This window comes from Nerophis ophidion, linkage group LG12 (genome assembly GCF_033978795.1).
Source record: "Nerophis ophidion isolate RoL-2023_Sa linkage group LG12, RoL_Noph_v1.0, whole genome shotgun sequence".
NCBI classification, from domain to species: Eukaryota; Metazoa; Chordata; class Actinopteri; order Syngnathiformes; family Syngnathidae; genus Nerophis; species Nerophis ophidion.
The window spans coordinates 58679583-58692070 of NC_084622.1; the positions used below are offsets into that span (position 1 = coordinate 58679583).

Sequence of the window (12488 nt, forward strand, 5' to 3'; positions counted from 1 at the left end):
CGCCAAGGCTGTCCTTTGTCACCGATTCTGTTCATAACTTTTATGGATAGAATTTCTAGGCGCAGTCAAGGCGTTGAGGGGTTCCGGTTTGGTGACCGCAGGATTAGGTCTCTGCTTTTTGCAGATGATGTAGTCCTGATGGCTTCATCTGGCCGGGATCTTCAGCTCTCACTGGATCGGTTCGCAGCCGAGTGTGAAGCGACCGGAATGAGAATCAGCACCTCCAAGTCCGAGTTCATGGTTCTCGCCCGGAAAAGGGTGGAGTGCCATCTCCGGGTTGGGGAGGAGACCCTGCCCCAAGTGGAGGAGTTCAAGTACCTAGGAGTCTTGTTCACGACTGGGGGAAGAGTGGATCGGTGTGGCGTCTTCAGTAATGCGGACGTTGTACCGATCCGTTGTGGTGAAGAAGGAGCTGAGCCGGAAGGCAAAGCTCTCAATTTACCGGTCGATCTACGTTCCCATCCTCACCTATGGTCATGAGCTTTGGGTCATGACCGAAAGGATAAGATCACGGGTACAAGCGGCCAAAATGAGTTTCCTCCGCTGGGTGGCGGGACTCTACCCTAGAGATAGGAAGAGAAGCTCTGTCATCCGAGAGGAGCTCAAAGTAAAGCCGCTGCTCCTCCACATTGAGAGGAGCCAGATGAGGTGGTTCGGGCATCTGGTCAGGATGCCACCCGAACGCCTTCCTAGGGAGGTGTTTAGGGCACGGGGAAGACCCAGGACACGTTGGGAAGACTATGTCTCCCAGCTGGCCTTGGAACGCCTCGGGATCCCCCAGGAAGAGCTGGACGAAGTGGCTGGGGAAAGGGAAGTCTGGGCTCCCCTACTTAGGCTGCTGCCCCTGCGACCTGACCTCGGATAATCGGTAGAAGATGGATGGATGGATGTTTTCACCTTTTTTGTGGACTTGAATCTGCACTGCAACAACAAAATACCCCTGTTATGGGATAAATAATGTTTATCCTATCCTATCCTTAAGTAGGACATTGAAAGGAAAACCATCAATATTGTAAAATATGTCCCACAAATAGAGTGCAGTATACATTGGTATACAATTGAATGATGCACTCCTTACTTCCACCACTAGATGGCAGTATGCGCCAAGACGAGGCTTCCACAAGCCATCACTGGCGATGCATTTTCAAAGACAGAATGACGTCATTTCACTGGTAAGCTCTTTGAACTTTTTTTTTTTCTAGCATTTCAACATCCCTCGATGGAGTTTCATCAAATCTAAAAACGTGTTTCAAATGTAATCATCATACTTAATTGTAATTTAGAAAAATAGTGTCAACTAAACATGAGCATGTGTGTTATGCGCACAAGGTTGCCGTGGAAGCCGCAGACGCTTGTCGAAGATGACCAACCTAGTGTGAAGAAAATATAATGACGGACAGTTGGTTAGCCAATGAGCGCTTAGTTTGATAGGCTGTCCACAAATCAGAGCAATCAGTAGGCGGGGCTTAAGTCAATCTGCTGCTAGACAGGAGACGGTGACTGTTGCTGCTATCGAGAGAGTCAAATGGATGCTGGCTTCCAACACGTAAGGTCTATTAATGAATTACATTTGAGCTCACAAGGTGGTCCCGCCGAGGGTCCGTCGACTACTTTCTGCTTCATCCAATTATATTTTCCCCAAACCAGACAAAGGATTTCATTGAGTTTTGCGGCGTGTTTTGGTAAGTCCGAATGCGCAGCTTGTTAAGAATGACTCTTTTCTTTGCGCTAAAAGCTTGCTTTTCGGCACTAGTGACCGTCCTTTTTGTTTATAAACATGTGTTATGTTTTGTGGGTAACGACACGGGATGTACTGTGTGATCAAATTCTCTGGGAGCTATTAGCAATGTTCTCCATGTCGACATTTAGTCACAATAATAAAAGTTACCGTATTTCCTTGAATTGCCGCCCGGGCGCTAATTAATCTAAAACCTCTTCCCACTCCTGCGCTTACCAAAGGCATGCGGTAAAAGTAAGCATGCGCTAATTATTGTTTAAAATCTCTTCTCACTCCGGCACTTATCAATCAATCAATCAATGTTTATTTATATAGCCCCAAATCACAAATGTCTCAAAGGACTGCACAAATCATTACGACTACAACATCCTCGGAAGAACCCACAAAAGGGCAAGGAAAACTCACACCCAGTGGGCAGAGAGAATTCACATCCAGTGGGACGCCAGTGACAATGCTGACTATGAGAAACCTTGGAGAGGACCTCAGATGTGGGCAACCCCCCCCCCCCCTCTAGGGGACCGAAAGCAATGGATGTCGAGCGGGTCTAACATGATACTGTGAAAGTTCAATCCATAGTGGCTCCAACACAGCCGCGAGAGTTCAGTTCAAGCGGATCCAAGACAGCAGCGAGAGTCCCGTCCACAGGAAACCATCTCAAGCGGATCAGCAGCGTAGAGATGTCCCCAACCGATACAGGCGAGCGGTCCATCCTGGGTCCCGACGAGCGGTCCATCCTGGGTCTCGACTCTGGACAGCCAGTACTTCATCCATGGTCATCGGACCGGACCCCCTCCACAAGGGAGGGGGGGACATAGGAGAAGGAAAAGAAGCGGCAGATCAACTGGTCTAAAAAGGAGGTCTATTTAAAGGCTAGAGTATACAGATGAGTTTTAAGTTGAGACTTAAATGCTTCTACTGAGGTAGCATCTCAAACTGTTACCGGGAGGGCATTCCAGAGTACTGGAGCCCGAACGAAAAACGCTCTATAGCCCGCAGACTTTTTTTGGGCTCTAGGAATCACTAATAAGCCGGAGTCTTTTGAACGCAGATTTCTTGCCGGGACATATGGTACAATACAATCGGCAATATGGGCTGGAGCTAGACCGTGTAGTATTTTATACGTAAGTAGTAAAACCTTAAAGTCACATCTTAAGTGCACAGGAAGCCAGTGCAGGTGAGCCAGTACAGGCGTAATATGATCAAACTTTCTTGTTCTTGTCAAAAGTCTAGCAGCCGCATTTTGTACCAACTGTAATCTTTTAATGCTAGACATGGGGAGACCCGAAAATAATACATTACAGTATTCGAGACGAGACGTAACAAACGCATGGATAAGGATCTCGGCGTCTTTAGTGGACAAAATGGAGCGAATTTTTGCGATATTACGGAGATGAAAGAAGGCCGTTTTAGTAACGCTTTTAATGTGTGACTCAAATGAGAGAGTTGGGTCGAAGATAATACCCAGATTTTTTACAGAGTCACCTTGTTTTATTATTTGGGTGTCAAATGTTAAAGTTGTATTATTAAATAGAGGTCGGTGTCTAGCAGGACCGATAATCAGCATTTCCGTTTTTTTGGCATTAAGTTGTGGTATGCAGTAAAAATTTGAGTGTGATGTAAGCTTGGACCTTAAATCCTACTGAATACTGAATAGCTCTTAAACTTCTTCCCTTTATGCGATTTCAAATTACCGGTATTGAAACCAGCCTCCTCCATTTTGAAAATGATGACAGGGGAAGTGTCACTCGTCACATCATGAGTTTGACCAGGCGGTAATACAAAAGCATGCGCTAATTATTTTGGGAAGCGAGTTTGATCCGGCAGTAAGTCAAGGCAGGCGCATACTGTATGCCCTACGGCAATTCAAGGAAATACGGTAATTGTATTGGAAGTCAGTTAGTTTGGGTATAAAAGACTACCAGTAACATTTATGTACACAAGGGTAATTAAAGGCCTACTGAAACGAGATTTCGGCGGAGGAAACTAATTTCGGCCGCTTGTACCCATGATCTTGGCCTTTCGGTCATAACCCAAAGCTCATGACTATAGGTGAGGATGGGAACGTAGATTGACCGGTAAATTGAGAGCTTTGCCTTCCGGCTCAGCTCCTTCTGCACCACAACAGACTGATACAGAGTCCGCATTACTGAGGACACCGCACTGTCGATCTCACGATCCACTCTTGAACAAGACTCCTAGGTACTACAACTCCTCCACTTGGGGCGGGGTCTCCTCCCCAACCCGTAGATGGCACTCCTCCCTTTTCCGGGCAAGAACCATGGACTCGTACTTGGAGGTGCTGATTCCCATTCCAGTCGCTTCACACTCGGCTGCGAACCGTTCCTGTGAGCGCTGGAGAGCCAGTCCTATTATGTCAAAAATAAAAGGGGCCTTGTGATTGTTATTCATTGTAAAAATGTTAACAGTGGTCAAACAGAAGTAGATCAACAGTATGTCAATCAATCAATCAAAGTTTACTTATATAACCCTAAATCACGAGTGTCTCAAAGGGCTGTACGAGCCACAACGACATCCTTGGCTCAGGTCCCACATCAGGGCAAGGAAAAACTCAACCCAAGGGGATACAATGAGAAGCCTTGGAGGGGACCGCAGATGTGGGGACCCAGCCCTGGGCCAGCGGTGCAATGGACGTTGGGTGGATATAATTAATAGTGTGAGAGTCCAGTCCATGGTTTGGCCCAGCCGGAGATACTTTTGAGTGGAGACGAGTCAGCAGCGCAGAGACGTCCCTAACGGATGCACAGATGAGTCGTCCACCCCGGATCCCGACTTTGAAGAGCTAGCGGGTCACCTGTGGTCACTTAATAACCTCTTCAAAGGGGGCAAAAACAGAAAATAGACGGCAGATTAACCGGTCTAAAAGGGGGGTCTATTTAAAAGCTAGAGTATACAAATGAGTTTTAAGGTGAGACTTAAATGGTTCTACTCAGGTAACATCTCTAACTGTTACCGGGAGAGCATTCCAGAGTACTGGAGCCCGAATAGAAAACGCTATATAGCCCGCAGACTTTTTGGGGGCTCTGGGAATCACTAATAAGCTGGAGTTCTTTGAACACAGACTTCTTGCCGGGACATATGGTACAATACAATCAGCAAGATAGGATGGAGCTAGCTAGACCGTTTAGTATTTTATACGTAAGTTGTAAAACCTTAAAGTTACATCTTAAGTGCACAGGAAGCCAGTTCAGGTGAGCTTAATGGGATCAAACATTCTTGTTTTGTCAAAAGTCTAGCAGCTGCATTTTGTACCAACTGTAATCTTTTAATGCTGGACATAGGGAGACCCAAAAATAATGTGTATATATATATATGTATATATAATGGATATAAGACTACCAGTAGCATTTATGTACACAAGGGTAATTAATATTCAAATACATTATTATGGTATTAACATTGTGACTGATAAAAACTTAATTCACAAGGTCTTAGTCTGTCAAAAAAGAGGGGCCTTGTGATGGTTATTCATTGTAAAAATGTAAACAGTGGTCAAACAGAAGTAGATCAACAATATGTGGTTGTGTTTACGCCTGCTAAATAGGGCATCTACACTGCGGGTGTCAAACTCAAGGGCCCCCCAGAATTGGCCCCATCTCTGAAATTATCTGATCATGCAATGAGGTATTCAAAAAAAAAAAAATTCCCTATCAAAAACAAGGGGTGTCCCGATACAGCCTTTTCACTTCCGATACGAATGCGGAGCCTTGAGTATTGGCCGATACTTATATTGATCCGGTACGATATCAGCACAAATCAATCAATCAATGTTTACTTATATAGCCCTAAATCACTAGTGTCTCAAAGGGCTGCACAAACCACTACGACATCCTCAGTAGGCCCACATAAGGGCAAGGAAAACTCACACCCAGTGGGACATCGGTGACAATAATGACCCAGTGGGACGTCGGTGACAATGATGACTATGAGAACCTTGGAGAGGAGGAAAGCAATGGATGTCGAGCGGGTCTAACATGATACTGTGAAAGTTCAATCCATAATGGATCCAACACAGTTGCGAGAGTCCAGTCCAAAGCGGATCCAACACAGCAGCGAGAGTCCCGTTCACAGCGGAGCCAGCAGGAAACCATCCCAAGCGGAGGCGGATCAGCAGCGCAGAGATGTCCCCAGCCGATACACAGGCAAGCAGTACATGGCCACCGGATCGGACCGGACCCCCTCCACAAGGGAGAGTGGGACATAGGAGAAAAAGAAAAGAAACGGCAGATCAACTGGTCTAAAAAGGGAGTCTATTTAAAGGCTAGAGTATACAAATGAGTTTTAAGGTGAGACTTAAATGCTTCTACTGTGGTGGCATCTCGAACTGTTGGAGGGCATTCCAGAGTACTGGAGCCCAAAATGAAAAAGCTCTATAGCCCGCAGACTTTTTTTGGGCTTTGGGAATCACTAATAAGCCTTTACTATCCTGTAGTATGGAATGTCAGAAAAGGCTCGATAAAGTGAAATTAGTCAGAAATCAATGGTAGGTATGAAGTACGCTAACCTATTTATTATTAACCGTCTGGAATTGATTTATGCTGTCTTTTAGTTGAAGTGGACTGGTAATTGCTCTTGACGCAGTAAGTTTGGTGATGCCGACACGTTTGTTATTGGATAGTTTCTAAAACGCTTCTGCATTGGGGACTTTGTGTATTAATAGTCAACTAGAAATAGTTTGTATATTTGTTTATATTGACAAATATGTTTTTCCTGGCAATGATCCTTATTACGTAAGTCTACCTTGTGTGCTATTTATCGTGTGCTTAGCTGCAAGCTACTTGTAGCCTATTGCCTTCCATGTTTACCTTTTTTAGATGACTTGATTTAAGTCCCAAAAAAATCTAACTTGTGTGCTTATTGGAGGACATTTAGATGTTGACTGGCTCTCCAGCTTTGCACAAGTAAACGCACTGCAGGACTGCTTGTATCGGACATTTTACATGTACGCCAATACCATTCGATAGGCCTTACATGAATTATCGTGTCGATATTTGATATTAATATCCGATCGGGTCACCCCTAACTTACAGTAAATATCTGCTTGTCACTTTGACTTAGGATTGGAAAGCAAGTTATCCATCAGTAAATAAATATAAGGTTATTATACATTAACATTGATATACAGTTCATTCGCTGTTACATGCGGCCCTCAGCACTACACCACAAAGCCTCAACAAAAAAAGTAGTGTTGTTACTCTCTATTAGCTTCCATTGTTTCTCTGCTGCTTTCATGGTCTTTCTTTTCTACAAGGCAGGCACATGTTCTGGAAGATGAGGAAGACTCCGACATAAAACCTCCGGGTTTTATGCACCCCCAAAGACGTGTCTTTTTGGATGACTGCTGTCATTATAATTAGATGAAATGCCTTGACCTAGCCACCACCATATCATGGCAGGTAGTTGCATGGATGTCCGTGGCCATCGTGCAGTGGTTCTGGGAATGGTCCTGTTGATAAACATGATAGCGGCTGACTCACCTGTTGCAGGTAAGAGAAGGTATTTTTCTTAAGACCACAATGTCATCCTGTAGTTTATTACACGGCCATGATCTTTAATTCAGGTCACACATAAACTGGGGCCTATCCCAGCTGACTTTGAGGTTCAGGTTTAGTTTTAGGGGTATACCCAAGGTTGGTTCACACATAAAAACAGCCATTCACACTCACATTAAAACATATGGACACTATAGAGCATAGGTATCAAACTCTGGCCCGCGGGCCAAATTTGGCCCGCCGTGTAATTTCATTTGGCCCTTGATGCAATATCAAATTAACATTAGAGCTGCCCCGCCGGTGTTATACAGCGGTGCCGCTGTAACACCGCATTCACCGATTTCCCGGGAGACTCTCGAATTTCAGTGCCCCTCCCGGTGCAAACATTCTCCGAATTCCACCCGGACAACAATATTGGGGGTGTGCCTTAAAGGCACTGCCTTTAGCGTCCCCTACAACCTGTCGTCAGGTCTGTTTTTCCTCCTCACAAACAGCATGCCGGCCCAATCACGTAATATATGTGGCTTCTACACACATGTAAGTAAATGCAAGGCATACTTGATCAACAGCATACAGGTCGCAGTGAGAGTGGCTGTATAAACAACTTTAACACTGTTACATATATGCGCTACACTGTGAACCCACACCGAACAAGAATGACAAACACATTTCGGGAGAACATCTGCACCGTAACACAACATAAACACAACAGAACAAATACCCAGAACCCCTTGCAGCACTAACTCTTCTGGACCACTACAATATACACCCCTCCTCCCCCCCTACCAACAAACCCCGCCTCCCCAACCCCGCCCACCTGAGCCCCGACATTAACTGAGCAGTAAAAAAGCCTGAATGGTTAATTTATTCATTATTTTATTTTCAAATGTATTAGCCTGTGGAAAAAGTTAATGTTAATATTTACCTCAGAAGGCTGCAAATACAAAAGAGGCATTCAATTTTTATTTCATTTTGATTTGATATGCCATTGATATTTTTTAATTATTATTGTTATTATTATTTGAAACTCAATTTTGCATGTCACTATAAAGTTATATAAGCCTTGCTTCTTCAATATTCAATGAACAACTTGTTTGGGTCCCTATTAAAAGATTAATTTGTTCAACCTCGGCCCACGGCATTGTTCAGTTTTAAATTTTGGCCCACTCTGAGTTTGACACCCCTGCTATAGAGTCTGCATTTAACCTTACATACAAGTACAGATGGGTACCTTTTCACTAATGAATCGATGCTCAAGTGTACCAATTTTTTATACTAATGTTCATGTGTTAATAAATGCTAATATGTTTAATAATTTAATCTATTTTTTCGTTTAACATTTAACAGTGAGTTGATAATGATAGCTGGGCTGTCCAGTGGTTTTATATTGTTTTTTTTTCTTCTGAGTCTCATTTGCAAGTATTATAAAATAGACTTTGTATCTAATTGAAATTCCAGGAGGTTAGATGGCAGTAGTGAATAACATTGCCTAGTCAGGGAATAGTCTTTGCCTTTAAGCGGAATCAAGACGTTTGTTGCGCCCTAGTAAAGGTTTATAATGTAAGTATAGCACACCAGATGTTAGATTGTAATGTGCATCTTAGTTGTACTTTTCATTACCGAATTTAGTGATGTTGAAATCGGCGTGTGAAATTGATCATGTTAATCAGTAGCGTGTCTCTCACGAATCCAATGTAAATTAGCATCGAGCTAGAGCATTTTAAAGTGGAGCCTAATTATAAGTCTGCTCTGAGTGCTGCTTTAGTGCAACAAGGTTTTTGAAATATGAGTTGTGGGAGTAACCGAGAGTACTTGAAAAAGCAATAAACAGCACCACAGAAATATATAAACCATAAAACCGAGATGTTCCAAATGAGATTCAAACCCAGACTACAGATTGTTAAACTTTAGGTGGTAAATTCTGAGACTGAATCAAAAGCGCCCCTGCTGGTTGCACCTGAGTAGCGCACACAATTGTATTGGGAGTGCGTCCAGAAACTATCAAAAAAAACAACTCTAAATTTGCAGAATTCCTAATAATCAATTAATCAGTTATTAAAGGTGAACCTAAAAACTTAAAATATATAAGCAACTGATTGATTTCTGTGTTTACTTTAGAAGAATAAATACACATTTTCAATGAAGCTTTAGAAGCAGTTACATACTGCATCATTAGCAGTGCTAGCCTGTCCTCATTTCCATCCATCCATCCATTTTGTACCGCCCTTACCCTTCGGGGTCGCGGGGGGCACTGGAGCTCTATCTCAGCAACAATCGGGCGAAAGGCAGTGTACACCCTGGACAAGTCGCTACCTCATCGCAGGGCCAACACAGATAGACAGACAACATTAACACTCACATTCACACCCAAGGGCCAATTTATTGTTGCCAATCAACCTATCCCTAGGCATTTGTTAGTCAAATTTGGCTACAGTAAACTCAGAACTTGAAGTATAGTTTTGTTCTAAAGCCCTTTCAAAAGATATGATTTATAATTACCATACAAGCTAAGCTCTTACCTACAACAGGCAGGAAATTAACAAGAGCACTCTTTAAATGTTTCAGCTACTCATAAAACTGCTGGAGCCTTTTATAATGTTTTATTGTCATTTATTTGTACCTGGGTGCTGCGTGACCTTGTGCTGCTGTGAGCTGCATAATGATTGGTGGTGATTCACAAGTGGAGCGCAGTGGCCCAATCACTACACAGGCTATTAAGTTATCTGTTTTGCAGTAATTAATGAAAGGGTTAAATCAATGCACTGGATGAGTGTTATCCCCAGGCTTACTTTCATAGATGTGTTACTGCGGTCCACCAGCCCCCCTCCCCCAACACATTGCATAAAAGTTGAACCGACTTTAAGGACAGTCATAAACTCATATTATGTGCTAATAGGATTACATTGTGACTGTATTCCCGTCAGGAAGTAGAGAATTAGTCAAGTAAAAGTAAATGTATGCATAAAACCTTGGTTTGCAGCTTTATAAGTTGCATTAGCATTACAGTAATTAATTGACGTGTTTATTATGAATAAATAACTGGTATTTTTGCATGTAGTTGTAATTGTTTATCATAGTGTCATCTCTTTTATATATTAAAAAAACACTGATTCCTTTTTAAAATGAGTGTTAGTTTTGTTTTTTTGCATGTAGTTGTAATTGTTTATCATAGTGTCATCTCTTTTATATATTAAAAAAAACACTGATTCCTATTTAAAATGAGTGTTAGTTTTGTTTACCACTCAATCAGACAAATGCGATCGACTAGCACAGTAGTTGTCAAACTTTTTTCAATAAGTAGCACCTTAAAAAAACACTTGACTCTGCGAGTACCAGCATGAAGACCAAAAGTAAAACACGGTTGTATATTCATTAAAACAGAGGTTTTATTTAAGAAGTATAGTTAATATTTTTGGCCACTGTAACATTACCCACAGTTTAAACGGTCACACTATGTTTTTATATTTAACTAATTATTTGGCGTATCACTAGATGGAGCCTGCAAACCACTAATTGTATGCGTACCACAGTTTGTAAATTGCTCAATTAGTATATGCTATTTTTTTGTTTGTTTTACATATTTTGCACATGATGTGACCAAAAAAGCAATTCTGCTTTACTACGTCTGAGCGTTCTAATTTTAATTCAATAGTGAAGTTTGTGCAATTTTTAATTGCTGTTGAAATCAGAAACTAGCAGAAGGGAGAGTACTGTAGTTCATCTCGTATGTTGCCTACCTACCTTTTTTAAACAGTGGTACCGTGTTTTCATTAGCAATCCGTTCCAAAACGTCAGACGAAGACCCATTTCTTTCTCATAAGAAATCCTGAAAATTTTACTCCAACACACATTTAATATAGGCTACAGTAATTACAGCTTTGCGTTCAGAAAATAATGCAAAAAACATGAATGACGGATAAAATTAATTTTACTATTTTTGAAGGCTTTGAAAAATGAGAGGAAATGGTGTAGGAAAGTTGAGAACCAAGCGAGCGCCCCAATGTTCTTTTCAACATTTAATTTATTTAATTAGATAGTGTTTCTTACCTTTTATATCAAGGTGTTGGCACTTGCTACTTGCTTTGGCCACAAGGTGGCTTTTTTTTCTTTGCAGTCGTACTTAATAACAAAGCACACAGATTTGAGTCACCAACGTGGGATTCTCGTTTATTTGTATTTTTCAGACTACTAGACGCAGTTTTTTTCATAGTTTGGCCGGGGGTGCAACTTATACTCAGAAGCGACTTATGTGTGAAATTATTAACACGTTACCGTAAAATATCAAATAATATTATTTAGCTCATTCACGTAAGAGACTAGACGTATAGGATTTCAAGGGATTTAGCGATTAGGAGTGACAGATTGTTTGGTAAATGTATAGCATGTTCTATATGTTATAGTTTTTTGAATGATTGTTACTATGATATGTTACGTTAACATACCAGGCACCTTCTCAGTTGGTTATTTATGCCTCATATAACGTACACTTATTCAGCCTGTTGTTCACTATTCTTTATTTATTTTAAAATTGCCTTTCAAATGTCTATTCTTGGTGTTGGGTTTTATCAAATAAATTTCCCCCCAAAAATGCGACTTATAATTCCAGTGCGACTTCTATATGTTTATTTTCTATTTTATTATGCATTTTCGGCAGGTGCGACTTATACTCTGGAGCGATTTATACTCCAAAAAATACGGTAATTTCGTGGAACAATACCTCGGCAAACATGCGATTTTGTTGCGTGCCGTGTTTGGTAGTATGATACGCAAACCAAGGCAACATTTTGGTGAAACTTTTCCGTGAAAATGGAACCGTACAAAACGTGAGGTGTGCAAAAACAGAAGGTACCAGTGGATATACAGTACAGCCAGTTGTTATACAGATATGTATACTTTATGGCTGTTAAATTTAATCCATAAAGCATGTGATTAATTACAAAAATTAGCACATTAATCAGTATCAGCAATTTATTTCGACTGCACATGCTCCTTGCCTGAACTGTGAATGGTCACCTGAGGGTTACCTTGGTTGGTAAATGGTCAGTTATTGTACGTCAGTGCACAGATGAGTAATGAGACTGCGAATGGTGTGCTCGCTGGACTTCAGATAATACTATTACTAAGTTTTGAGCAAAAAAACAAATAGACATTTAAGTAACACATTTCAAAATATTCCTGTAATTTTGTATACCTGTAGTATTATTTATTGCTCAGTTTTTGTTTTATCATTATTTTACTTT

The 12488-nt window shown here is 41.6% G+C and overlaps 1 protein-coding gene across 6 annotated transcripts in view; it reads left to right on the forward strand.

Moving 5' to 3' along the window:
• Window positions 1-1465: 1465 nt before the first annotated feature.
• Window positions 1466-12488, forward strand: part of LOC133563632 (UPF0606 protein KIAA1549-like) — a 61515-nt gene continuing 50492 nt past the window's right edge. For 4 of the 6 annotated variants that reach the window (XM_061917865.1, XM_061917868.1, XM_061917869.1 and 1 more), the window contains exons 1-2: window positions 1502-1682; window positions 7008-7242. In XM_061917865.1, coding sequence (XP_061773849.1) covers window positions 7146-7242 — 97 coding nt within the window. In that variant the 5' untranslated portion in view covers window positions 1502-1682; window positions 7008-7145. Of the gene's footprint in view, window positions 1683-7007; window positions 7243-12488 lie in introns of all 6 variants that reach the window. The other 2 variants (XM_061917867.1, XM_061917866.1) reach the window with 2 other exon arrangements.